Raw genomic sequence first — 27,886 nt, forward strand, 5'->3', positions numbered from 1 at the left:
CTGGGAAAAAACAAGGGAAGTTATGTGAAAATTATGTAATACAGGATTAAGAATAATCTTAATGGCATAAGCATATTAGAGGTATAAATTTTGTGATTGGGCCCAAAGCACACAAGGCCTGTTTCTATACCAAAAAATTCAGTAACCAGCTGAAAGCTCATTTCCTATAGGCTCAAATGCCCAATTTTCCTACTTATCAACTTGGGGATTTTTACTTCTGAGTCTTTAATCATTCTTTGGTATTCTTATCTTAAGCACAGACATTTCTCTTCTCTAACTTGTAAAGGCACTTTCATATTAATATATGCTTGCCAATCCTAAACCATAGTACTGCATATGATTCAACTGAACTACATAGTGTCAAGACTATCATACATAAATGACAGTCATGGAGAGAGGTGAATTCCTTTCTTTGCAAACTTGCTGTCACTTGCATGAATCTAAAATTTCAACCTGAAATGTAGCAGTTTTTCCTAGGCCATTGACTACATTAACCCAAAGAGTAACTGGTAGTAGTGCATTAAAGAATAACATGACTAAGATCTGCAACACAATTTAATCTCTTTTTAATATGCATGCAATGTTCTACTAGCATGTGTGTGTATATTTACACCTGCTGCCAACTGCTTTACATGAAGGAGTAAAAGCTACACCAGGAGTGACAGCAGCAAATCTGTACTTAACAGATACAGATATTTTGGTACCTGAAATATGACAGATGACAGAGATTTACAGCTCTGTTAACACAGCTAGGCAAAGAAATTGCATCACTGTCATCACTTAAAATTAATAATTTCTTTTATACACTTGGATATACCATCAACTAGAGAAACTCTTAAGCCATATTCAAGTCTGACAGACTGAAAAATAAAATTGTCACACATAGGTGCTCCAAGAAACTTGTGGTTTAAGCAGTAATCAGTTACACAAAATCTCATTCTTACAAAGTTTTGGATTGGATGGGTTGTATTTTTTAGTTTTGGTTGGTTAGTTTGTTCTAGTTTTAATTGAACAGTCTTGTAACCAGCCTTTTTTTCCTTTTAACCAAGAGTTTAATAATCTGCTGATCAAAAGTGGATTATACAGATAGATTTTCACAAGTCCTTTAAAGCATTCCCCAAAGGACCTATTTGTCGTTCTGTTTTGAAAGGCAGATCAGATTTAGAGGAATTAACAGTAACTTTGCAACAGCAGAAAGGAGATTGAGAAATAAAGCAATTCTCTCAGCCTTCCCAGAGAACAGTCAGAACTAAACTGAATGCATCACAGCAGATTGAGCCCAGTAGCACAGAACAGCAAAGATTTAAATTTTTAGTAGAAAAAAGGGAGGGTTACATTTAAGTATATGAACACCTTCCTTAGCAAGAAGAGGTGGTAGTAGAATAGAAGGCTACATTCAAAACATGATGGGAAATAGAAGGAAGCCCTGCAAAGAAGCTCTCCACATCTCTATGCATACACTCACCCCAGCAAGTAAAAATAGAAATAAATATTCAGACACATTCTTCCCTGTCCAGTGGGAAAATGGGAACAAGAAGGGAAGAACAAGTGAAAGATACCAAGACCCCACAGACAAAATCACTTCTATTCCACATTGATTAAATTGCCATTTTTGGAAGAAAAACAACACCTGTAAAATGGGCAACATCAGGTAAATCTTAAACTGCAATGATTTCAAATAACTTATTTGTGACTACAAAGTGAAGTAGTCGTGCATTATTTCATCCAGTTCATTTACTCAAAATAGCAACATGGGTTCCTCTAACACCAGCACTTTGCTTTCGGATGTTCTTCCTATTCTACTGCAAGTCAGAGCATCTCTGTGTGCCACTACAATAAACTTGCAGAATACAAAATCTCATGTTATAGAAAATTGTCATGTAAGTAGTTTAACAATGTAAAAAAAAAAAAAATCCTCTAGGCTGAGCTACTCTGCTGACCATCTGTTCGGAGCTATTAGAAAAGAGTTTTTCTAGGATGACTACATCCTATTTGAGTAAAGCCTTATTAGTAAGAAAGTCTTTTAAGAATGTGAGTACTCTTAAAGTTTACTCCAAAGCAAAACTTTCTTTTCTTCTAAGTATCATCCACTATTTGATCTCAGAGACTGCTTAGAAGTGAGGCACAGAACTGGGAAAGTGAAAGGTTTATAGTCATCTGCTTTCCCAGTAAATTGAAAGAATGTGTTCAAGTTGAGCAGGCATTTGAAGACTCCTTTGAGGCTGACAGACTTCCAAAAGGTCCAGTGTGCTTGTCCTCTCATTTCTTTCTGTCATCACCTCTGGCACCATTTTCTTGTTTCTCTCAGATCCCCCAGAATGACTCTCAGTGTCCCTTTGGACAGTAAACAGAAAATCTGGCTCAAGTATGTTAAAGCTGCAATGAAAGAACATTGCACCTCATCCCCATCATCACAAATTTCTTGATAAGGCATGAAACATTTTAGTTGCCCCTGCTAAAATTAAAAGCTTTCTTAATAATACAGTTCTGTCTTTAGATCAAAATTCTTATTTTAATCTTCAAAGTAATTGCAGACTATATCTTGTTACTGAAGTAGGATTTATGCTAGGTGTTAATTCAAAGCATCTGTGCTGCTTTAATTTTGAAGATCACTTCCATTTAGAGAGATGTTCACTTTTTTTGGTGTGTACAGATTGCTGTTTAGGGTTTGGGGTTCCCTCCCCCACACTATTTTTCCCCCAGACTACATCCAAATAGCAAAAGCTTCCACCTACCACTCCAACTTCTTAAAATAATACCTCAAACCCAAAGCAATGTGCACTTCTCTTTATTTGCCAGACTCTGAAGAACTGCAACTTGCAACTATCTGAAATATACACTTCACCTAAAGGAAACAGCTTTCAAATGTACAGTGAAATTGAGTCCCAGTTGTAGATCATGTTGTACAGTTTACATTTCACCATGGTGTCATGGAGAACTTGATATAATCTCTATATATACATTTTTAAACACTCTTCCCTTTAACGTCACTTGAAGCCTAGTAGGGAAGTACTATAAGCCTTCCCATAAGTTTCACAAATAGAGGCAGACATTGGAACCTGTGACAGGACCCAGTCCACCCATGTTTCCAGAACCCAACTCTATCAGCAGACAGCTGCAATCATTCCACACCAAACACCAAAAAACTTTCCAGAAGGAAACAGGCTTCCTTAATCCACACCAGCATAGAACTGGTCTCTTCATAGTTACAAAGCAACTTTGAGATACCACCATTCACAATGGGTCTTCAAGCTAAAGCTGGAAAATCCTCAGGATCATCAGGATTTGGAGCCACAAGCTGTACCTATAAAGGAAGCAATGAAGTTCTATAAAAATGAATGCATTTCAAAAGTATCTGACAGCTATGTATATGTATTTTACCCTCAAAAGGGTTCATTCTTCTACTCAAATGCTACTTCTACTCAAATTGTATCCATCTCTATCACAAACTTTTATCTCAGATCTTATGACTACTATAATTTCTTTTCAGTGTGTATGTTTTTATAATGCTGCCTGGAGAGAACCAGAGGATCACAAGTTCTGCAACAGTGAACGAAGAAAAAAGTAAAGCAGTCTCAAGAAAAATACTGCATATTTTTAGAAGCAGCATTACTATATTTTTACATTTGAGAACCAATGAACATATTGAATTGTAGTTTTAATTGCTCTGATTTGTTACTATAAAGAAACTTTTTCTTCCAGATGAAACAAATGCATTAACATTTCCATATTATTCTGAAATTTCCTGGTCTTAAAGCATTTTAGTCACAGTAAAGCTTCTGTTAGTATGAAGAAATAAGATGTCATTTTTCCAGTGTGCAAATGCTTTTTTTTCCAAAGGAAAAGGTAAGTGGAAGAATTTTTAGAATGGTTATATTGAACACTCGAATCAACTTGTAGGATCACAGATTTACTGACCTCACTGTCAGTAATAAAAGTATTACTATATCACATGGATTTTTTTTTCAAAGAGATACAAGCCTTGAGTTATTTTAATTATTTCTCAATTTATGTCAAAACTCACTGCATCCTTTCCTCTAGTAATCTTTAGACCATCTAGTAATCAGACCTTTTGAAATGTGTTGAGAGTTGTGAGCCTGAATCAGTATTTAATTTCAAGTAACATAATATGGGCCAGGAACTCAGTATGCAGGATAACATACTATGAGACAGGAATTAGAAACAACTCTGTCACTACAGAAATCAAACTTTTACACAGAAAAGGACAGAACACACACAAACACCATCAACAACAGAAAAACAAAACAAAAAAAAACAACAAAAACAAACAAAAAAACCCAACACCAAACATAAAATCTATTACCACTGCTTCTGGTCGAGGTCCTGTCTCTTCAGGTCTTCTGCCACGACCACGACCACCTCGTGCTCCTCTTGATCCACGGCCAGGGCGAGGAAGATTCCCAAAATTAATATCCAACTGAGAAGTTATATCATTTACTGGTTTTCGAAAGACATGAGAATCATCTTCAAAGTCTTCTTTTCGCAACTAAAGAGAAGATCTGGTTAAAGCCTACAGTTTCCATGTATGAGTTTCTCCCCTCCCAAATTCACATTCACACTTGTATTACAGACTAGCAGTAGATAAACCAAGATGGTATCTGGAGTAGAAGACAGGCCTTAACATGTACAGGATTTTAACATAGATGAGGCAGCTTCTCAGATGCCTGGGGTAGTTCTTTGTTGGCTCAGAGATTCCTGGCAACAAAAGCTTCTGTACCAACTCCATAATACTGAAGAGGTTTGTCAGAAATATAATCTAGGAGGTTTTCAAAGGAGCTAGAGCAAAAGGCCATACCAAATCTACTTAATGTATTCATCTACATGCCTGCAGCTATGAGATTACTGTGGTTTTAACTGTTTCTAATAGCTAGTGCATGTCAGACTATTATTTCTACAGTCCCTATTAAAGTTATGCTGGGCAATAAAGTATATGTTAACTCATCCCTTATAATGATGAGTCACTTATTCAGTGTCTCATTCAGGGATTTCACTTGCCTATGATACACAGTTCCTGTACCTCCTGTTCTGTGTTCATTTTAACAAGGTCTCTTGATACTACCAGAACAGAAACTTTTTGGGTAAAAGGAAGAGGAAGTTGTGTGTATTCTTCACACATCTGTATTCTCTCTTTGGAGTTTGTGTAAGGTGCTCACCCCACCCCTACCATTACCTGTCTAAAAGAAAGAGGGGATAATGGCAACTCTGACCTAAAAAGTTTCACTAAAAAGAATGCAGACTCAATGATCTAAAGTGATTAAACAAGATTTGATGTTAATATTCTAACTAGAGAAAATATGTGTATTCATAAATGCATGTAGACTTCAAGGATCAAAGTAAGTGCCAGACTATATGCACATGCTTCTGTGACTCCCAAAACATGAAATCTAAGTCAGCTAGAATTTGAAAGAAGCTTCCCCTCTCTCCTCAGAACCAGTAGTTCTCCCTGAAATTTCAATCTAAATAATATCATGGAGTAAAATTTAGAGGAAATGGGGAGGGAGTGCACGCTACAGCACCACAAGCTCTCCAGGGTTAGTTCTAAGACACAGGACCCAAAAAACACACACCCTAAAAAAAAAAAGAAATCATTTTTCCAAGTGCACAATGAGATACATGCAAGTGTATACTGGCAAGGAAGCTAAACAGGATTCAAACTAAGGAAGTGTATAGTAAATCACGCTTCATAAATCAAGTTTTTCTAGCAGCATTACCAGAGACCTATACAAGTGGCAGCAGCTGAGACATGAGGTAGAACAACTTGATATATTACATGTTTGCATGGAAAATATGGGCAATCATCTGAGAGAAAAAAATGAACACACAATTTAAAGCCAGTCTTGGGGCACATGTCATTGCAGGGATAAAGCTTAGATACTGTTTTCTTGACTATTCAGATTATACTAAAACTAATAGAAAAAGAGTGAGTTTCCTAACCCTGGGCATAAAGAAGAGTTCATAGAATGCCCGAGGCAATGCTTACATCGTCACTATATTTTGACTTGTGAATAACCACTGCTTTGGAAGGAACAGTGGATTCTGGCTTCCGGATGTTGAATTCAGGTTTTGGTCGATTCCGTTGCTGAAGATTCTTCCACTCATCTAATGTCATCTCTTGAACCACTTCTTCCATTGGCTCTCCTTCAGCAGCTCTAGAAGTTTACAGTTTTAAAGTGAAAAACATTAGCTTGCAACATTCCAGGATAAACAAGAGCTCTTATCTCCAAAGTGGTAATACTAAACAAAACATTTAGAATGTTTCTTCACCAAGATATTTCCAATTTCACTTACTCTCCACAGAAACTTCATGTGATAGTTTTACTTTAATGTAACTTAGAGTATATACTTATGTACTCTCTGAAATTAATCTTATGAACAAATGCTGTCTCAACCTCCTGTATTAGTGCTCATCCAGTCTCATCCTGAATTCAAGCACTTAGATTCCAGATAAAATCATGCCTTTTGATCTGGCATATTCTTAAGCCTATGGTTTAATAGTGGATCTACTCCTTGTCAATACAGCCACAGTAAAAAAAACCCAAACACTCAGAGCAGTTTTAAAACACTCCTTCATTGCCTTATGCTGCACAAGGACAATATGATATTAATTCAAGTTTCAGTGTAACTTTCAGTCAACAAAAATGATCATCATACGATGATCACACCATGGGATCTTCCAGGTGATTATAAACATTTCCTTTGTTAATTTCACAAGATGCTTCCTTGAATTTTTTTGTCAGATGTAGTAATAAACAAGCAGACAGTATTTATCACTTAGCAAAAACAGATTAATCCTAGTCAAATTTTCATTTGTCACTAAGTACAATAAAGATATGTCCTAGAAAAACATGGAATATGTCAGAGGCTGCCTTGCATATTTTTGAACTGTAAAGATAGAAGGTTTTATGTCTGTAAGACACAAAGACAAGACACATAAGCAAAAAAAAACACTTCCACTGAACACTGCTTGAGTACTCTTCTGCCACTTTTTTCTGCTGACCACAACAGGACTGCCCAGGACAGCAGGTTTCAGAACACTGCAGGTGTACATTTAACAATACCTACAGAAAGCTATTTCCTACTAACCAGCATCACATACAGGGAGCACAACTTCCTACATCACTGTAACTGTCTGCTCCATAAACAGGTCAAATACCATGAACTACAGGAAAGCCCACACTGATTACTTTAAGATGCTTGAGAAACCATTTCTCCTTACACAGAAAACTGCTATGTGTTACGATAGCAGTTGGAGTTGACAAAGTATTTCCCTAAAAAAATGACTTTTCTGGAAAGCCCCTTCATTAGAAACTGTCTAGTGGAAGAATGATAGATTTGGTTTTTCTCATTTAGTCATAGTTCCACAGTCCTACCAAATAATTATAATTTCTCCAATGTAAATATACACTTTATTAGGTGTAAGTTGGAATTTTTTTATCATGGAAAGATGCAAAGTCAAATGACAATCAGTGACTGTGTGTATTTTGTTTTTAAAGTTATACAAGCAACCACTGGAATACACACATTTTTTTGACTGTTCTGTACATTACAGAACTAGCCTATATAGGAAAAGGCCTGGTCCCTCTTCTTACCTGATTCTGCAGCAAAGCATTCATATTTCTTGCCAGTCAAAATTAGACAGTATTTTTCTAAACACCGAGTATATGACTGGGAGATGCATAACTGAACACTAAAGCAGCCCTTAATTTTAGTTCTAGGATTAACACAGTTATAAATTCACTTCACAGAAGAGTAACAAATACAGAAGTCCTGTTCTACATGCCTGCCCTCTGACATGCATTTATGCCCTGTTATTTTGAAAATTCCAGCTTTATCAACTAGAAATTCAAGGTTAAAAGACTAATAAGCAGTCTTTAGTTACACACTCATTATGATCTGGAACTGTATTAGAAGGACTGTTAGGTAAAAAAATAAAGAGTTTACTGAGTAACATAAAAAGTATACAGGTGAAAGAAGCAGCTACTTCTGGAAAAATAGCAACAGATACTGTTGCAGCTGTAAGAGCACTAAGAACACATTGCATCCAAAATACTTCAATTTGTTGTCCTCAAGAGTAATAAGCCAGATAACTGCTGATCAATTATCTGAAGCTTAAGTTTTGGGAATAAGTGTTGGAAAAACAAGACTAGTGGAAAAAACATTCAGAGGAAATCAAGAGAAACGTAACTAATAAAAGTGTCTCTATTATACTGGTTTATTTTTTTCCTAAGCCACTACCTCAGTAAATTACATATCTGAACTTTAGGAAGTCTTTTTTCCTCCTCTCCCATGAACTTTTCACCACATTCCAGAGACAATGTTTCAGTCCTTGGCAAGAGTTGCAGAAAGATACAGAACTGATAGCAAAAACTACTTGAGAACTAGCTATCAATATGTCAATTTGCAAAAGAAACCAAGAATTATGAATGGCCGTTTAACAGTGTAAAATAACATTTACTGCATTTACTGTGGCACAAAGACTGCACAAAAGAAGGGCAATAGTGCAAGTATTCAAGAACACTGAATGGCTAATCATTCAGTGGTACAAGATGCTAAAGTGACCCAGCGATTTCAAAACAAGCAACCAAAACAACAATCACCAGAAACTCCCCAAGAACAACTAGAAATAAGTACACTCGGGCAAAAGTATCAGCCACCCAAACACAGAAAGAGCCACTAGTAAGGCAGAAGCTCTGAAAGAGGGACCCGAACTCCCCAGACTGTGCAGGAGCACTGCAGTCATATATCTGTTCCTTCTTCAACAACATCCTATATATCATAAGGAGCCAGATCAATAGTTTTGTTTGGAACAGATGTTATTGCTGGTAGGGTGGAACAACATCTCAACTGAATGTCTTCTGAGTGGGAAGAGGTGAGAAATCCACAACAGAACTGCAAGACACAAGTCTAAAACACATTATGTACATGGGAAGCCTTTAAAGATCTGCAAAGGAAATATACATAATGCTAAAAAAAGTTTTGCATATCCATGACATTAAGGCAGGACATCCAGGAGAAAAAAAAAAAACAACCTAACATTGCAGCTTCTATTTTTCTAAGTATTAGAAAGACCATCAGGGGACATCAGTTTTTCCATTAGCAGAGTACATTAAAATCAACTAGACAGGTATGAGAAGCAACAATGAAAACTGGTCATGCCTTGGGCCCAAAAGACCCCTTTCAGGTCTAAATTGCTATGATCATAAGATAATATGAGGACATTTGACCACACAGCAACTTGATCTCTCAAAAAGCAAACACCTATTGCTTTGAAAACTACACATACATCAAAAACACTCACTTGCCAGTTCCAAATGAAAAAGTTGTGGATTTACTCTGCAAATATTTAGTTTTTCAACTGCAAAGTACAGTTTTGGTTTTCATTCCAAAGGATGGTTTTAACTGCTAGGTTATTAGCAGTACAAATTCGTTTTAGGATGTCAAGACTCCCAAGGGGAAACACCTATGAGTGAAGCACAGCAACAGAAACCTGCATATCACATTTTGGACAGAAACTCAACTGCAGCAAGTTATTTTGAGCACCAAGCCATCATGGAAGTGCATTCTGTGCATTACTTTCTACCTTCTAACCTTACACACTTTTAGTAACTGCTTGGTTTGCATTTTCAGTAATCAAATTAATAAGCTCCTTGGCACACCAGCAGTTGTGCTTACAAAACACTGCCAGACAACTAAGCAGAATCTCTGGACATGAACAAACTGAATTCACAATGGAAGTCCTACCCAATCACTAAATAAGAGCCTTCAGTAATGGTTCCTCTGGCTTCAATGTCTCCAGTAGATGACAATAACGCGTTAACTATGCCTTGGTTACTGTGCAGACAGTAAACAAAATATCTTTTCTTTTTAACAGAAGAAAGGCAGATTGAAAGGAATGCTATTTAGCTCAGCTATTATTTTCATATCATTAAAAATAATGACAGCAGGTCTCTCTCAGATCAGTTTTCGTATTGTTCAGCTGCACAAAGCAAATGTTTAGCCAGCTTTTATCAAGAAGTCAATGACATGAAGCTTTTCCACTAAACATAATTTACAAGAGCATTATCACCAGATATAGAAAAATATAAAGTTAAACAAGGTAAGACAATTATACAAACTTACTTTGGAAGAAAAACATGGAATCAAATGCTTACAAAGATCTGGCCTGATCTATGAACAACTTTATGTCACCATTAAACAACAACAAAAAATCAATAAGCAACAACAAAATAAATAAGCAAATGAGATAAATAGCTGAAAAATCTTGAAGATAAATTGATATAGCTTCCTATTGTGTAACCAAAATGATATATGGCCCCACCAAAAAGGAAAACTATCATGTGAGAAAAACCTCACAAGATTAAATATAAGCTCTGCAAATCCCTTTAGGAAAAGGAATTGATCAGCTCATTTGTTATACTGAATAAAACCAAAAAATCTAATTTGAATTGGTCAACACAAGTGTGTTACATTGTTTGGACGGTGAAGGAAAGTTCAACTGAAAGCAGCTGTGAGGAAAGTTTGTATTTCTGCACTACCTGTGCATTTTATACTGAGTTAAGGTTAGGTTTTCCTTTTGCAGCGAAAAAATTAGCATGCAGCTTGGGATTATATAACTAAACATTGTTGATACACTCAAGAAGATTTGAGGGTATGGGAATAAACACCTTTATATTACACAAGTATTAAAGAATTGCTTATCCTACAATACTCTGCAAATAGGAGCTCAGGAATGGCAAAACAGTGTCCTAAAGACAGGACCCCATAATTTACAGAAGCCCACACAAGTTCTTTTCCGGAGTTGCATAGAAATTAGCCAGTGCCACATCAGAAAGTTACACACCATCTTCATGCAAACAGGTTATTCCCAGCTTTCAAAAGTACATTTTTTTACTTATAATTTTAAATGGAAACACAACAAGAAGGAGAATGAGAGAAGAAACAAACCTAATCTCCTTCTCAATGCAAGCACACAGTTGTATTTTCTACTGCAATAAAGCAGTAGAAAATAAACAGTTTCCTCACAGTCACTTTAGTGTCAAAATGAGAAAGACCCTAGCAGCAGTCCAAGCAAACACACAGCCCTTTATAATATTGAGGCTGTAGCAAAAGCAGAAGGTAACCTAATTTGTGTTAGCTGGACAGCAGGAGCAACCTAAGCACATAGGGCCTTTAAATACAACCTGAAGCCTGAACACAATCCTACCAGCTTTTGCTGTAAACATTAAAATAGCAACAATTCTATCTTGTTAAGGTGTATGCTCTACAACTATCCCTAATGACCTAGACACTATTTACACAATGTCTCGTGTTTTAAAATACATACAGTAACCAAGCTGACACCCCCCAAAAGGTAAGTGCAGGGAGATTTTTGTAAGTCATGTTTTATACAAAGATTTGTAAGCCTTGGGACAGTATTTATTGCACTGAAAGGAGTGAACAGTGCAGAATTATGTACTTGTAGGTTACTCGCTTTTTTGAATCATTTGAATTTCAGTGGATTATGCCTAAATTAACATTTAAATAAAAAATACGAACAAGAGTAAAATCTCCAGAAAGGCTCCCAGTCTGACTGAATACCTACTGATCTCTAAGAAGGATGAAAGAGTTAAAGATAACAGCCAGATTCCACCAGAGGCTTTTTCTCCACTGTATACACTTCTCATGCCTTAAGCTCAACAATGAACCGATACTGGGACTAATCTACAAAGAGCTTGAACTGAAGTAGAAACAAGTACAAGTGTGAAACAAGTAAAGGTACCAGCAACTGACAGAATCAAAATTTTAAAAAAGCTGAATAACTGTTTTCGTATTTAGCTAATACAGTGCATTTTTGCCAGTGTATCTACACTGCCCATCCAATTTAAGTTAGCCTAGAAACATTTTTTCAGTCATAAGTCATTCAAAGACAGACTTCCCCATGCGTGTACACCTTTAGCTATATATTAAAACCTACTCTAAAATTTAAAGAATCAAAGCTGTATCAACTGATTCTTACAGGGTTAAACAACCTGAACATATGAAACAGTTTTTGTAGTCTAGTTAGCCTTGTAATTAAGAAATAAACCCATATCACTAATATCTGGAGCTGCTGCATGAGGTAGAAAAGGCTTCACAGGACCAGAAGAGGTTGACATACTGCACTGGCCATCTTTCATTCATTAGGAGATATGTACCACATGCTATTTAATTATTCTTTAAGCCTCTTACTTAGAAAAGACTATCCAGTTATTCTTCTTAAGCCACTGTTCATTTATTTACTGTGACACTGATTAGAATGAAAGACAGAAGACAAGGGGCACATTTTTCTCTCAGTTTTTCTCCTTCTAAGGCTCACTGCATCTCCAGAAAGTTTTTCCAAGTTCTGCTGTGGAATTTCATGAATAGATGATATCTTCATTATATTAGTGACTGCTGAATACAAACTTAAGAGTAGCTCAGTATATTTTAAATGTTTGTACGATTGCATGGGCACCTTGAATACTTGTTCTCAGAGAACATCAAAAAGCATGGTAGTTTCTACAAATTAGACAAGTTAAAAAGGTAAAATATAATATGTAGCTCCTCCTTAAATTATCACCAAATCTTAGGAAGTTGAGCATCACTGTGCAATTAAATGCTGTCTCCAACTGTATAAATCAAGCTTTAACTAGAATTAGGGATACATTTTCCATACTTACAAAGACAAAGCTTTTCTATTTTTAAATATGTGCACTAGCAAAACTTCACAGTTCACATTTCAAGTGTGCCCCTCAATACACATACATCACTAAGAGTTAATTGTTTCCTTTGCATCTAGAAAGAAAATATTTGTCTAACTGTACTTGCTCAGAGGCTCTCCTTCAGATGTCCCTGGCTGTTCAGGAGTTTCCACTGTCTCCTCCATGGATGCAGTCTGTTCTGTCCCACTGAAACAGTAAGCAAACAAAACAAAACACACAACAAAACAAAATAACAGGCTTGAGTCACACTGGAAAAAAAAAAATAAATACATTACTTCTTTTACCAGAATTCCTTGGTAAGGAGGGGGAAAACTCTTTGATTGTAATAAGAAAGATGTATTGAGTGACTAGTTGAGCAACTAATAAAATGAGTAATATCAGGAAAAGACAACTTCTATTTCCTTTAAAGAAAAAAAAAGCACGTATGAAGATGAAATAATTCAATCATGAATACTAATCATGGTTAGTATCAGTTGTCAGTATAACACTGACATTTGGGGTTGCCTTTTTACTTCTTTTAAAGAACTGAAGTTTCCATTTTCTCTAATACAGACTTTAATTCACTGTCAAATGACAGCATTCACTGCAGTAGCAGGCACACATTTAAAATTAAAACCTTTTAGCTTCAATGCATGATTAGCACAATTAGGGCACAGACATGCTTTAGAACAGTTCAGAGAGCTTTAATTTTTTAAATTGTTTAATTCTCTGTCACACAAAAAACCATTGATATAAATTCTGATGGTAGTGAGCTGAAAAAACAATCGAAAAACCACCAAACCTTAACTAGGGAGAAAATATGTAAGGGCCAATAAATACCTTGTAAGTTCATGAAGCCTTCCCTAATACCCTACAGAAGATAGTTTTCTGCTAGGTGTACTATCAGTTCAGAATAATGTAACCTAGCTGATCCTTTGAAAAGCCAGATTACCTAACCAATCTACTTGTAATATGAAATTCTCTAGAAGGGAGAGAAGTTAGTATAACTTTTCAGAGGAATTTGGAATATCAAGACCCAAAAACTATTACACACCAAGGCTGTATTTTTCAAACTTTCATCATGATTGTCTGGATCCATTAAGTTTTAAAACTTTATTTTATTTAAAATAAAATTTTATTTTTAAAACAATTTTGTCAATGAATGGGTATGTGGCCAAAGATATTTGCTATAAGTTCAAAGCATTGCCTTTTCTCCTTCCTTCATCAGCCATCAATTAAAGTGTTCTAGATGTATATGAGAACAAAAGCTACTGGAAAGACTAATATACTGCTAGGTCCAAAGAATAGACAAAAGCTGACATAATCAGTGAGTTTTTACAAATCTAAACAGAAACCAGTACCACTAAGAGATATACAGAACTGAATGGAAAATTTTTGATTTTTTTTTTTACCTCAAAGTGGTCACCAATCATATTTTGCTACTGGTTTTTCTAGCACTTTAAAATGTACTTCAGTGGTACAGTCAGCTCAAGATTACCTTCAGAGACACACTGAATAGTACTAGTTTTGCAAATTAGAAATTATCCATAAAACTCCAGAAAAGAGAATGGATGTAAAGCCCAGTAACAGAGTATGAATCTTAGCATTTTGGAACAATTCCACTAAATACCAGAGTCCCACATACCTGACTATTGAGAAAAGTAATAGCTTATTTCCATTAAAAGACAACTCAGCTCCACTCAAAAGATTTTGGCAGTCTTAAATGAACAAACACCATCATGCCTTTGCTTCAATTTAATCTCACCATCATGAAGGAGCCAAGTTAAAAAAACTGTAAAATTACATTAATTACAACAATAATAGAAAGTCATGCTTTTAAAGCTCAAAATGGACATGAAACTGCTGAAAATTATCATCTAACATAGGCCACAGAAAAATATGATCTATGATGGGCACAAGTATATGACATCTCATATCATCTTTAATTGTTCTGAAATTATGAGCTCCACCTGCACCCTTTTTGTCATTTGCTTTCACTCCTCTAGAGAGGAAAACAATTCTGAGTTAAAGTGGTTTTTTTTTTCCTTTTTTTTTAATGACCGTTGTCTTTTTGACAGCCAACCTGGATATAACAGAAGGGAACAGAATACCTAAAAGACAGTACTGCAGTGCTGATTATTATTTACTTGTATACCAAGTTAAAAACAACACACAGAACACTTACGTTTTATCATGCCCACTTTGTCTTACAGGTTCCCGTTTTCTTCTTTGGTCAAATCTATCAGAACTTCCATTTAATCCACCACCTCTTCCTCTACCTCTCATTCTGCCTCTTCCTCCACCACGACCTCTTACTGGTCTTTCATAGTCTAATCTTTCCACTAGTCTAAAAAGAAGACAATTAGTCAGATTTTTTTTTTTAATAGAACCATTAACAAGAAAAAAACCTCATATTGTTATATTGTGTGCAGCTGTGGGACACAACAATATATAATAGCTACTGCACAATTTTTAGAGTGCATCTTTATACAGCACGCACTTCAGCTCTTTTGGTTTTGTCATTAAAAATGGACATAAACAGAACTCCGGAGGAATAATTACAGCACACAGGAACAGAAAGATCATCAGTTACTAACACTGAAAACATTACAGAAATTAAAGAAAACATGATAAAACAGTCAAATCTTCACAACTTTATCAAGCAATAGCTCCACCATCTAAACCCATATTTATATGCAACTGCTAAAATTTCCAGACAGCTTGTTAAACATCAACTATCATGGTATAAAGTAGGAACAGCCACATTCTGAAGCATTAAAGGTTTAGGTGGCATCTTCTAGTACTTATGAAGAAAGCAAAATCAATATGGATTCACTGTCCAAGCAGCAAGTTCCAGCTTGGAACGTCCCACATGTTCTGCAAAGCTTGCTGTGTGAGCTCAGAAACAAACATTATAAATATGCTGCTGACTAGGGGGTACATTTTCAGATCTTTAAATTTTTCAGTTTTACCTTATATTTCTAATGTTCAACAAAAATGTTCCAATTCAACCCCCAAGGAAGCTGAAACTACAGCTCCAACAGGCATGAAGTAAGTAGTCTTGCAAAAAACCTGCACACAAATAATGCACAGATCGTCTGCGAGGGGCCTTAGTTTTCTCTGCAGGATACATACCGTTCCACTGAGAATTCCACTTGTCTTTGTGTTCCATAGGGACAGTATTCCCTGAAAGACGGCCTCCATTCAGTTTTGTCTTGCTTCCCCTCTGTACTTCTGTTACCAGACCCTCGTCTTTCTCCCTGCCTGGGTGCTCGCTTTGGGCCTACACAAACACAGGGAGGGATTACCAACAGCACAACAGTAACACAATTGCAGTTACCAAACTACTGACTCTAGTGAGTTGGTTATGCCTCCAAACCCAAGTCCACCAAAATATGAAAAGTTCTTATAGCTAATGTTGCCAGACATTTTGAAAGACACATACTTATTTTACCTTCTGTATTGATGAACCTGCAAAGTACTATGGGTTTTGACACATGTCAGAGATCTCCAGAAAACATAGTCTAAATAAAAATCTCATTTTGTTCACAAGGAGAACAAAAACTGTTTGGTTTTGTTTCCTCTCATGTTTTCAAGGGTCATCAAAGTGTAGTACAGGATGAGGTGGAGAAGCTTCAATGGAAAAGATTAATTGAAAGATAGCAGCAGAAGCAATGAAGATGAGGGAAAGAGAAGGACCCTTTACAGACAGGTGCTGACTGTGAAACAACACACCTCCTGCAGATGAGCTCTGTTTAGAAGCCTGAGCCTGGAGGTAATCTAAACTCATGGCCACAGTATCAAACAACCAGCACAAGGCTACCACCTCACACTGCTGTTCTGTGGAAGAAAGCAGCATTCAACAACAGTAAAGGTCACTGAGTTCAGGTGACAGAGACCCAAACAGCAAGTAGAATGACTTAACACCACTAATTCTAGAACATAAACATATTCCAAGATAAAATATATTTAAACTTTTTAGAGTTCTGTTCAGCCAATGTTGGGTTTGGGGAGGATCAGGTTGGACAATGGAAAGAAACTGTGAATTATAATAGAATGAAGTTTTACACTCAACCGGTATACATGTAGCGGAAAATTAAGGTTCTTTATGTCCTTCCTTTCCCATTTTCCCTAATTCTGATCTCTATCTGTGACCAAGTTCTCCAGAAGCAAGCAAGTCTTTTTGTCTGCTAGGCCTCTGTATTTAAACCAACACTTTTTTCAGCCAATGGTGTAAGTTAATCAAGGAACAGAAAGATGGATCTCAAACAAAACTGACCTACTGTTTCCACAATGACCTGTGGAATGCTGAGCAGATTACTGAACTCAGGTTAGTGGACAAGTGACAGTGGTGGCTATTGTACCTCTGTTGATAGAACATAGAGAGGAAAAAAAGGCTCTTTTATGTTGCAATATTAAGATGCAAATAAATTCATAGCCCCATAGAAATGCCTATATAAGAAAATTTTTGATCAAAGCTTAGGTGGTAAGGATGAAGTCTAAAACCATTTGTAAAGAGAAAGCTTCAAAGAGCTATCCACTTGGTGAATAAGTGGTAAATAAAGCTTTTTGTTATGCAGTAAGAACAGTCATATTTGTACAGAGAAGATAGTTTTATATATGGTGCAGAAGCAACTCCAGCTTTACTTTTCTTTAAACTACAAACCACTTGACATAATATATTCCAGTAATTCTCTTTTCTCAAGGTTTGAAGTTACTCGATCCTTAGAGCACTAAGCATATTTGCATTATCCAAATTATGATATAACCTCTGGATAAATGACAACTTTTGAAATCAGTTTCTGAGTAAGCTTTTCAAAACAAGACATTTTAACGTAAAGCAAAAAATTATAAAAGATACAGAATTGCACATGCAGCTGGGAAATTTCTGGTCTACATATATCTCAACTACACTACCAATTATTACAATAATTCTAAATTGGAATCTTGCTGTGGAAAAAAATTACTACTAATTTCTGACCTCATTTTAGTTATTTTGTTTGGATCTGAACATAGAACAATGCATAGAAGACTATGGTGTTATTTTTGATCCTCTCATTTGCTTTCAGAAGCACCAGTTATTCTAAAAAAATTCCTTTGTCAAAAATGCAGTAGTCAGACACTCATCCCTACATACTTAGTATTAACCTCAATTTCACCTTGAGATTCAAAGACCTCCTTAGAGTTAGCAAAACAGTACCAAAAAAAGAAGATGCAGAAGTCATTTAAAAAATTTAGTGTCTCATTCTATCATCCAGTACTGCTGAGAAGTACTTCAAAACAAGTCTTCTTGCCAGACATGTCAGTGTATTACATGCCAGCAGCATTAAGCATGCTGGATAGAGCCATCTGTTCCACTCCAATTTCAGTGCAAGGCTATTTCACTTTGATTCCAACAGGTGGCTTCATTTACTGCAGATGGATTTTAAACACTAGAAAGACTATTTTATACAGGTAGTAAGTGCCACAAAAACATCCTTAATTGGTTTGACAGACATGAAGTAGTGGATTAAAGCAGCATTCAGCACCTGTATCTCTCTAGTAGGACAAGTCACCCTCAGGGCAGAAGTTTGAGTGACCTGCTTGTGAATCAGTTCAAAAAAACAGCCCAACTTTCAGCTCTGCATGTAAGTGCAAACCAAACTGGAGCCTGGCAGCAGTGACAGGATAAGCTATACAATTTTAGTCCTCTGCTACGTGTATGCTTTAACACAGACTCAGTTTAATTTATAAAGCTCAAGGGCCACCTACCCTTTTGAGGACAAAAAAAACAAAGCAACAAAATCAAGACAAAGCATAAGCCGTCTTGTATATCACTGACATAGTAACTTAAAGAACTGGGGTACTTTGAATGCTTGCTTAGTAACTACCTGACCAAGTGCACCCCAATTTTGTCTGCTTGCTTGTATATATAGTCTGGTATGCAGGTTTTCTGCAAAACCACAAAAAAAACCACAAAAAAACCAAAAGAAAGCTTTAGAGTTCAGTGGGTCATCTACTTGAGGCCTTACAAACATAATTCTGAAAACTGAAGATCTCTCTTTCCTATTTACCTAGTTTAGCCACTTCAAAGTGGTTTTTCTGTGTCTTAAAATTACATATGTAGTCTGTATTCACCTGAATACGTGTCCCACCATTGTCCACCACAGCTTCCCTGGATTGTCACTGCATAAGCCCAGTCTGTTGGCTAAACTGACCATCACTTTACTTTCTAAACTGAGGAATCAGAAAAGAAATCTGATGTTTAAAGTGTTTCATCAGATTTAGCTTTTTTTTTTTCTCAGAAGAAACAGCTGAAGTATTATTAGAGTGAAAAGATCTGTAAATACTAGAATTGCCAGGTACTAAAACTAGACAGTACTAAAGAAAAACAGCTTAATTTCATGAGATATTGTTAAAACTCTAGATCATACAGAGCAAATACATGCAAGTAGTTTTCACTTTCCCCACAATAACACTTCACTATTAGTATTAGTTTTGCTAACACTGCAGCACTTCGATAAGAAGGTTTTCTAGAGAAACGTTTTTAATAAGTATATACACAGAACTTGCAAATGGAAAAGCAGAACTTGTATTTTTATAAGCTGCATTGCTTGGTTTCCCAGACACTGGATATCTATGTATTAACAGACAGATTTAAAACAACACAGCAAAATGTAACTGCCTTTCCAGTGTTGCTGTCCAGCTCTCTGCAAGTTTCTCCATCCATATCACCTATCCTCAAACAAGCAAGACTTTGCTTGGAAAGAGGTATCTCTCTAAGTTTTGTGGCTCTTCACTGACCTGTACTGAGAGAATGGGCTCTAACCTTTTTAAAATTTTTTGTTTTAGAAGGGTTTTTCTATAGAGAGCCTTGACTTTGGACAAATACCACAAGGAGCCCAACTTGCAACTGCTCTCAGTGACTATAAGCTAAAGTAGAAACCTTGCTGTTTCTCCCACTCCCCAGTGTAAGGAGTATTATGATGTGATGGTGGCAGCTGGCATGCAATTCACAAGCTGAGGGAGGTAACTGCTTGCAAAGAGCAAATGGGAAAAAGAGTGTTTGTGGAAAGGTCACATTGACAGAAGACTCCCCAGCATAAAAAGAGACACTTGACCGATCAGAGATGCAGAATTACATTTTTTGCCTGAACGGATAGATCTAATCATTATAGCATGGAATGTGATCACCAAAAGCTTACAAAAGGAGCAAAAAATACCAGAATTGGTGAAAACCACAGCCACAAAGCTGTGGAGTAAGATCAGCATTGATTACTGAAACTGATAGCTTGGGATTGATCCATAAATAAAACCAAAAACAAATAAATGAAAACAAAAAAAACCACAGAACAAAACCCACCCAAACAAACAAAAAAATCAAAACAACAAAAACCAACACCACCCCCAACCCCCCCAAAAAATAGGGAGGAAACCCCCTCCACCTTTGAAAAACTATCCTTCCCAGTATACTTCAAAACTACAAAGTTCCCAAAATAGGTCTAAAGCTTTGGCAGAAATACCTTGACCAAACAAAGCAACAAAGAAAACAATTGTGAGGAATTTTTAGGTACAGTAGGGTACTGAAGACCCCATTGCCAGGGCTAGGGCAGTTAAGTAAACCACTGAAAGAAGTTATCAAGGCAGAGGAACTGGAACTGGAGTCTGAAGCAAGAAAGGATATTCCAAGCCATAAAAGGAGTATTGGTTATAGGTCACATAATTGTGTGTGTAACACAAAGTAGAACTGATTCTTAAACAATATGATAAATATGATTGTCCTGTCAAAACATGAATTTCTCTTAATTTGAAATTATCAATTTGATTACTATTACTTTAAAAGGATGCCATATTTTGAAGTCAGCAATTCTGCTATTTGTTCCTTCCAACAGTGAGCCACATCATGATTGCTACAAGGTGTTTCACTCCAGCCAGCTATGGACAGTACTGTAAATCAGCCTCTAGAGACCTTAGATCTAATACTGTTCACCAATGGATCATCATGCTATGTAAACGGATACACAGAGGCTATACACTGGTGAGAAATTTTGAGGTGCTTGCAACTGAACCTCTACAGCCCTTGCTGATTGCCCAAGAGGCCAAATTAATTGAATTAGCAAAAGCAGCATTGCAGTGACATGACCAGCAAGCACCACTATTTACACTGAGTCTAAGTAAGCTTTTGGAGTGTGTCATTAAAAAAAAAAAATAAAGTCCCTTGCTTCAGCAGAAAAATCGTATTTCTGATGGATTTTAAATCCATCTGTTGGATTAAGCTATTAAGGTTTCAAGGGAAATTCCTGTAGTACACTCTTGAGATCAGACAAAAGACTCCAACAAAATGCAAAATATATGCAAAATAACTCAGATAGGTTGTAGTCAGATAGGTTTATAATGAATGGCCTGAAGCTTCAGAGCAGTGTTTTCTGGGATATTATGCAATGTTGGGAAATAGCCCTCACCAACATCTAAGGTTGTCATACAAGACTAGTACTTGGCAAACAATTCACTCAGGACCAGCCTCCTGGAGATCAGTGGTTGACCCAGTGTGTTAAATAAATGCAAAAAAGCTTTGAGAAAAATACAAAAACAAAAAACAACAACAAAAAAACACCAAAACAAACAAGAACCAAAAACACATGGTAAATGGTATTACTGAAGTATTAATTAAGGTATTTTCACAGAAATCCAAATTAGAACCTAAATGGAAATGGTCATATACCATCCTACTATGTCCTCATTTTGCTGTTAGAGCTTTAGGATATTATGCCTGTTACTAGTAATAGCACTGTATGTGACATTATGGATAGCAGTTTAATGCTTTGAAAGACTTCATGATTTCTTTCTGACAATAGTGGGAAAGCTTAACAAAGGGAGGACTGTTGTAGACCGAGTTTAGTTAGCTGAATTCTTTTGTCTAAGAAATTTTGCTTAGCACAAGCGAAGTGCTCAAGTTTTAGGCCACAAGCTGCAAACTTTCACCTTGAAATGCTGAATGAGTCTTGTACTACTGTTAGCTACAATGAAAGGAGGCTCTGAGACCAGTGCAAACTGAAAGATTAAGTCATGGTTGTCATGAGAAACTGCAACCCATCCAGATAAAAACAGCTACAGAGAAATAATGTGATAATGAACAAGAACACCCCAAAACAAAAATCACCATTGGAGTAAGAGGTGAATGCAAGGTGTGTGAAGTGTGCAAAGAATAGGTGCCTAGGTTGTAAGAGTATAAAATCCTGGGCATTTCTTTGTTCTGGGTCCCTCCAGTAAGGCACCTAGCTTGAGCTGCCCCTGTTTCAGTACCACAAAATTAATAATGTTTTTTCCCCAGAAACTGGATGTTGGAGACTCAGCTGTGGGAAGCCTGGGGTGAATAAACTTCTTAAATAACTTATACACAGGCAACTAATCTTCCTTTACAACACAATTTCATAACTGTAAATACTCCAAGGCAATTGAGACACTCGGGCACTTATTTTGGTCTATTTCAGAGTGTAGAAGAATTAAGACCCCAAAAGCAATTTCACTTTATCACCTATAAATGTGTGTGCCCATGTGATTCCAATACCAAACTTCAAACAATTAATTTCATGAATTAAATCACAGCTAATCACATTATTTGCAGAAGAATAAAAGTATCCCAAAATACAAAAAAAAAAAGCTTCAGCTATTGCAAGCAACACACCAAAGAGACACTTTGTCTTAGTTTAGGGCAAATCAGGAAGGAAAACTTTAAATGGGGATCTCCACAGGGAAATGCCTCTCTTTACTAACGGGTCCGGGAAAAGGAAAAAAAATTCTGTGGAGAGAAGTGGAAAAAAGCTGTTTATTTAACAGAAATTGAGTAAAATTAAATAAGAAAATTTCTTGCTGTTCGATGGGATGGCAAATCCAGGAAGAAAAGTCTTTTTTCACATGGTGCAGCTCGGCTCACTCAGGTTCTTATCAGTCCCTCCGGCACTGGGAAATGCCGAGGCCCAGGCCCCGGTGGGCCACAGGCGTGAGCTCCTGGGGTTTGTCTGGGTGTTCAGTCCAGAGCAGGCTTGCACAGATTCAAGAAAATTGGAAAAAAACAAAGGTCCAGGGAACTCTTCTGCCTCAGCTAGCTAAAACTAACTAAAAGCCAGAGAGAAGCTCTGTCCCGCTGTCTGTCCGTGCTGCAGACACCACAGTCCAGGAGCGGGGTGTGTGGGAGTGATGTTTTCCTTAACACACTTCACGCTTCTTCCCCCTCTCTTGCTCTCAAAGCCAGTCTTAAAGGTGCAGAACTTAATATATAACATATATTAAACCAGACGATTGGGGATACCAGTATCATAAAGTCACCCCAGGACACACATGGAGTTAGACTCTATCCTGTGGCATTCTGTTTTCATGTGTGCCAGTACTCACTGAATTACAGAATTGCCTACCACAACTTTCCTCTAGACAATCCTTATGACACTGTAGTTGAAAGCATGCTAGCAGGATAAACTATTTAAAAATAAGAAAATTACAGTCAGTCTAAGATAAAATTCCATAGCAACTCTCCATGCCATTTTAAAACTACACATAAAAATTCAAAAGCATAGTATTCAGGAGCCATATATAAATGTTACCAGAGTCATCATAGAGAGTCATAAAAGTCAGAAAACCTTATTTTCATGAAAGAAAAAAAAACCTTTAGAAGTATTAGCAATGACAGTTTAGAGTTTTCAGAAGAACAGAAAGTATTACTGCATGATCATCAAATTTAATTTTCCTGGCCTGGTAAAGAATGCAAGCTCTGCAACTAGGCCTTTTGAATAAAGAGCTGGCAAATGCAGTTTGGTCACTGTGGTAAGAATGAACCGAGTTAACATCAAGTGGCACAATTACAAGAGCTGCAATACCTTCAACCAGCCTTTACTGAAATCCTCAGCTAATACAGTCTAAAAATCACAAAACAACCATCAGTAGAAGATAAAAAATACACCTTTAAGGTCAACAGTATAGTTTTGGTAAACAATGAAATAGGAGTCCATTTTCTCCATAAAAAACAAAGCTTAAAAAGTTGTCTCCTTACAATTGTGTAATTTCATAATAGTTTGGATTCTAAAGGTCAAAATATTGTATTAGCTGGCCAAGTCCTCTCAGGAGGTTTGCTTTAAATTGAAAATATCTCTAGAAATTTCGTAAAACCTGCTCTGAAAAACTCAGTGCAGAGCTACATAAAAGAAAAAAAAAAGCTACCTCACAGAACTTTGTGGCTAAACCTTCCACTCAAACATCAAAACATCATACCACAAAAAATCTCCAACTACTGTAAAACTTCTTATATAACAAGATAGACCCAAAGTACATCTAGTCTTCTTTCTAAAGACCCTGTTTTACAGATTCAATATGCTCAAGAATTAATACTAGAATAAAAGAAAAACCATTAACCTTAACAAGACTTTTTCTAGTCCAAACAGACAAACACCCTAACAATTAGATAAAACAAAAGTCCAAAGGAGGGTTATGAAGATGGATCAGGCTGTAGAATATCCAAAAGAAGGCTGTAAAGGTTATGAAAGGGTTAGTGAGTCTGTCTTATATGAAAAGGCTGAAGGAGTACATCTCTTCCCCTGTGACAAGGCTTTATATAAGCCACATCATAGTACCCCAGGTACTTGGAAAGCTACAATAATGAAGGCTCTCTTCACAAGGATCCTCATGAAGGTGAGTGGCTACAGTGGGGACAAGCTGTGCAAGAAGAGATTTCATCTGTTTTAAGAATTTCTTTCTGGTATTACCTTACACTGAAAAAAACCTTCTCAGGGTTAAGCCCCCACCAAAGAAGGCTTTCAAAATGAAACTGGACAAGGTAGCAGATGAGGTCTTCAAGGCTGCTTTTCCTAGGAAAGGTTGGACCAGAGCATCCTTTGAGGTCCCTTCCAACATGGCCTTTGAACCCTGCTCTGTGATGAGATGATTCCAAAAACACTACTATACAGGTCCATCATCTCAACTGTAACACCACCAGAATCTGATTCTGCTGTTCAGATGGGTCTAGATGCTATTTTGTGCTAATAAATATAATTAAGTCAGCTGTAGTTATGCCCAAAATCAGAGAGAAAAAAAATCACTAAGGAAGTCTAGAAACAAAGTCTTAAGTCTGGTGTGTTGTTTTATTTTTTTTATTAAAAGTTTAGCACTTAGTTTAACAATTTAGTCATTTTAATCAAGCTTAATTATTTCCCATAACAGAGTTGCACTCCTCTAGCAATGCATCTGTTATTAGAAACTTCGTGCCAAACTGTGGGAGTACAAGGATGTTCCCCAGAGACTAGTCATTATGAACTGTTAAATTGATAGAGCCCTAAATCTTTTATAAAATCCAGAAGTTTGCTGGCTGAACCCTGTGTAACAAACCAACTTTTGTATGGCCCATATAAAGAGCTGACCCCCTCCCTTCCAAAAAACAGCAAGATTTTTCTCTGAACATGCCACTTGCTTAACATTTGTCAGCTACACCATCATTTGTGTATTTACCCTGACTCAGAGGGTTCTCTGCAATTCAAAGCAGACTTGCTAAGACAGAACATTCAAAGGAGGAACACACAGTCAGGACCAAGTCTTGACTATCCACACTGGTTTAGCACTGTACTTTTGTAATCCTTACTTCCTAACAAGCTCAAGACAAACAAAATCCAGAACAGATGCTATGTTTCAAGAAGAAAGTGCATTTTTAAATATAGAAGAGAAACTCTTCTTAAAATAGATCTTAATGCCCTTTCACTAAGGATACTATAGTCTGCAGTCTTTTCTCCATTTTAAGTTAGCAGGAAATTGAAAAAAAGGTGCACATGCCTGTTGTCTCTGTATGAGAAAAGAGTTTTCTTAACACCAAGGTTAGAGTAGTCAAGACACTCCACAAGGCCACTGTGTATTGCCAAGAATTAAGACACCTATAGGCAGGCAAGAGGTAAAGGATGGTCTTCACACACCACCATGCTCCTAAGTTACTGATAACAACCAGTTCCTGTTCAAGAACTCTTTCATCAGAACAAAGAATGAGACTTTTCTGTTCACTGAACAGACTCCTTCAACTTCTGTTGACAACCACAGTAAAGTAACCTTTAAATAAAATAAACTGTTATAGTCTGAGTACTGGTCTTAGGGGATAAAGTCACATAATTGCAGAAAAACATCAAAAAGACTAGTTTCATATAGCTGCCCAAAAAGACAGTGACAACTTGTTGATACCTTCCTCTACAAAGGTGCTCATTATCCAGCACATATTTAGCATTGACAGATTCTCTGCTCCACAAACTGCTACAAATACATCAACTAACTGCTATTAGGAAGAGTGTAAGACTTGTAAGCCTAAGCAATATAATCGGTAGCACTGGCATCGACTTGATGGAGCAACAACACCAGTTCACAGGCCTTTTTCTAGGGCATTAAAACACACTGAACAATTACTGTCAGTTTAACAGGAGCTTTTACTACCAGAAGAAAATATTTTAATAATAGATTATGTGTTAGGCTTCATTGCTTCCTGCAGAAGAATGGGAATCTACAACTCAAGAGGGTAAAACCAGAATCTTCTCTAGATATTCTCAATATTTGGAAACAATCCACCAGTTCTCAGATACTTTAGATATTGAATCCAGCAACCTGAAGTTCAATACCAGGTAAATAGTAACAATCAGCTCCAAATGCAAGGAGGTATAACCCACAAAGCCTCCAACTGCGAAGAGGACTGTCACAGACATTTCAAGCCAACAAGACAAAAGCCAACCGACTCCCTCTTTCCCCAAGCAACACCACACATCAAAACCTAGCAGCTGACCATTCCTGAACACCGTGCTGAAGAGTTACCCCAGAAAATAAGGTTTTATTCAAAGGCTGGTCCACCAATGCAAGCTCAAGGCAAAATAGATAGATTTCTGGAGAAGTTAGAACTCTGAAGGCCCTGAATGGCCAGAAAGCTCACAGGTACCGAGAAATCATGCCTGGAAACTTCAGACACTGACGTATACGGTCCAGTGTGACAAGTAATGAAAGGCAGCAACAGGACTGCTAAACCAGCATGAAAGCTGCAGATGCCGTGGCGTGGTACTTAAAGCTCTTGCACTTGTCTCTTGGGGATATTGCTGAAGTTTTCGTTTACATATTCAAAGGCCTTCTCGCATGAGAGCGCTCCGCAACGTCGTGTCGGGACCGTGTCCAAGTGTCACTGCTTTCTCTGAGAGGACTTTAAGGTGCGTTCACCACGACAACCACAGGAACCGGGGTTGTTGGACAACAGGAACCGGGTTTTTTCAGCCCGGCTATGACAGCGTTACCCCCGCCCCGCCACGGCTGCCAAGGGGTCGGTGAAGCGCGGAGCCCACGGCCACCCACGCCGCGCCGCAGAGCCCGCACCGGGCACAGCAGCGCCGGGAAACCTCCATCCCAAAGCCGGCCGCTGGTCCCGCCGTACCTGGCTTCCCAAAACCCCCGCCGAGGCGCTGCCCGCGTACCTGGCTGCGGCGGGGCCGCAGGGGAGAGTCCAGGGGAGACCTCCGGCTGCTTGCGTTCCTTAGGGGCGTCCCTCTTGCCGCCGCCCGCCCGCCCGCCGGGCACGGCTCTCCTGGCAGCGGCCGCCGCCTCGTCACGCTTCTTCTTCTGCTGCTGGCGGCGCTCGGCGTCGCGCAGGACGTCGAAAGGGTCCGACTCGTCGTCCAGGAGCTGGTAGAAGCGATTGGCGACGGAGCACCCGAAGTTCTCCTGCATGACGGCAGCCACCGGGCTGCCCACCAGCCCCGTCATCATCCGCGTGGCCGCCTCTCCTCCCCTGACCGCCCCCTGTCCGCGTTCCGGCAGCCGCCGCACCCCCCCCTCCAACCCCCCTCCGATTGTTGCTGCTGTGCGGAGCCGAAACAACGAGCACGCCGGGCTCGAGCGGCCGGGACCGCGGCCACGGCCCGGCCCGGCCCACGCACCGCCCCAGCGGCCCGGCGCACCCTCCCACAGCCCCGCCCCGGCCTGGACCCGGCAGCCAATGGAGCCCACAGCGCACCCGCCGCCACCGCGCCACCACCGCCCTATAAGCGAGGCCCAGCCCGCCCACCGCCGGCACGCGCGACCGGCGAGTAATAGAGCAGCCAATCCCGGCGCCAGACTTCGCCCCGCCCCCAGTGACCCTCTTCGGCCAATTAACGTGCAGCTTCGGAGCTGTCAATCACACCTACTGACCAATG

At 38.1% G+C, this 27,886-nt stretch overlaps 1 protein-coding gene across 8 annotated transcripts; it reads right to left on the reverse strand.

Annotated features, from left to right (window-relative positions):
• Positions 1–1,029: 1,029 nt before the first annotated feature.
• HABP4 (hyaluronan binding protein 4) lies at positions 1,030–27,837 on the reverse strand. 8 transcript variants are annotated; one of them, XM_086869877.1, is made up of 8 exons: positions 27,706–27,837; positions 27,167–27,435; positions 15,855–16,002; positions 14,905–15,066; positions 12,843–12,926; positions 6,002–6,170; positions 4,325–4,507; positions 1,030–3,304 (listed from the first exon to the last, which is right to left on the reverse strand). In XM_086869877.1, the coding sequence occupies exons 2-8, from the start codon at positions 27,417–27,419 to the stop codon at positions 3,248–3,250; spliced, it is 1,056 nt and encodes a 351-aa protein (XP_086726003.1). In that variant the 5' UTR covers positions 27,420–27,435; positions 27,706–27,837; the 3' UTR covers positions 1,030–3,247. The 8 variants fall into 8 exon arrangements, with proteins under 8 accessions (XP_086726003.1, XP_086726008.1, XP_086726004.1 ...); XM_086869882.1 differs by having other exon boundaries at positions 4,328–4,507; positions 27,706–27,733; XM_086869878.1 differs by lacking the exon at positions 27,706–27,837 and adding an exon at positions 27,650–27,703.
• Between the last annotated feature and the right edge of the window lie 49 nt (positions 27,838–27,886).

This window comes from Cyanistes caeruleus, chromosome Z (genome assembly GCF_971803275.1).
Source record: "Cyanistes caeruleus chromosome Z, bCyaCae1.hap1.1, whole genome shotgun sequence".
Taxonomy (NCBI): domain Eukaryota; kingdom Metazoa; phylum Chordata; class Aves; order Passeriformes; family Paridae; genus Cyanistes; species Cyanistes caeruleus.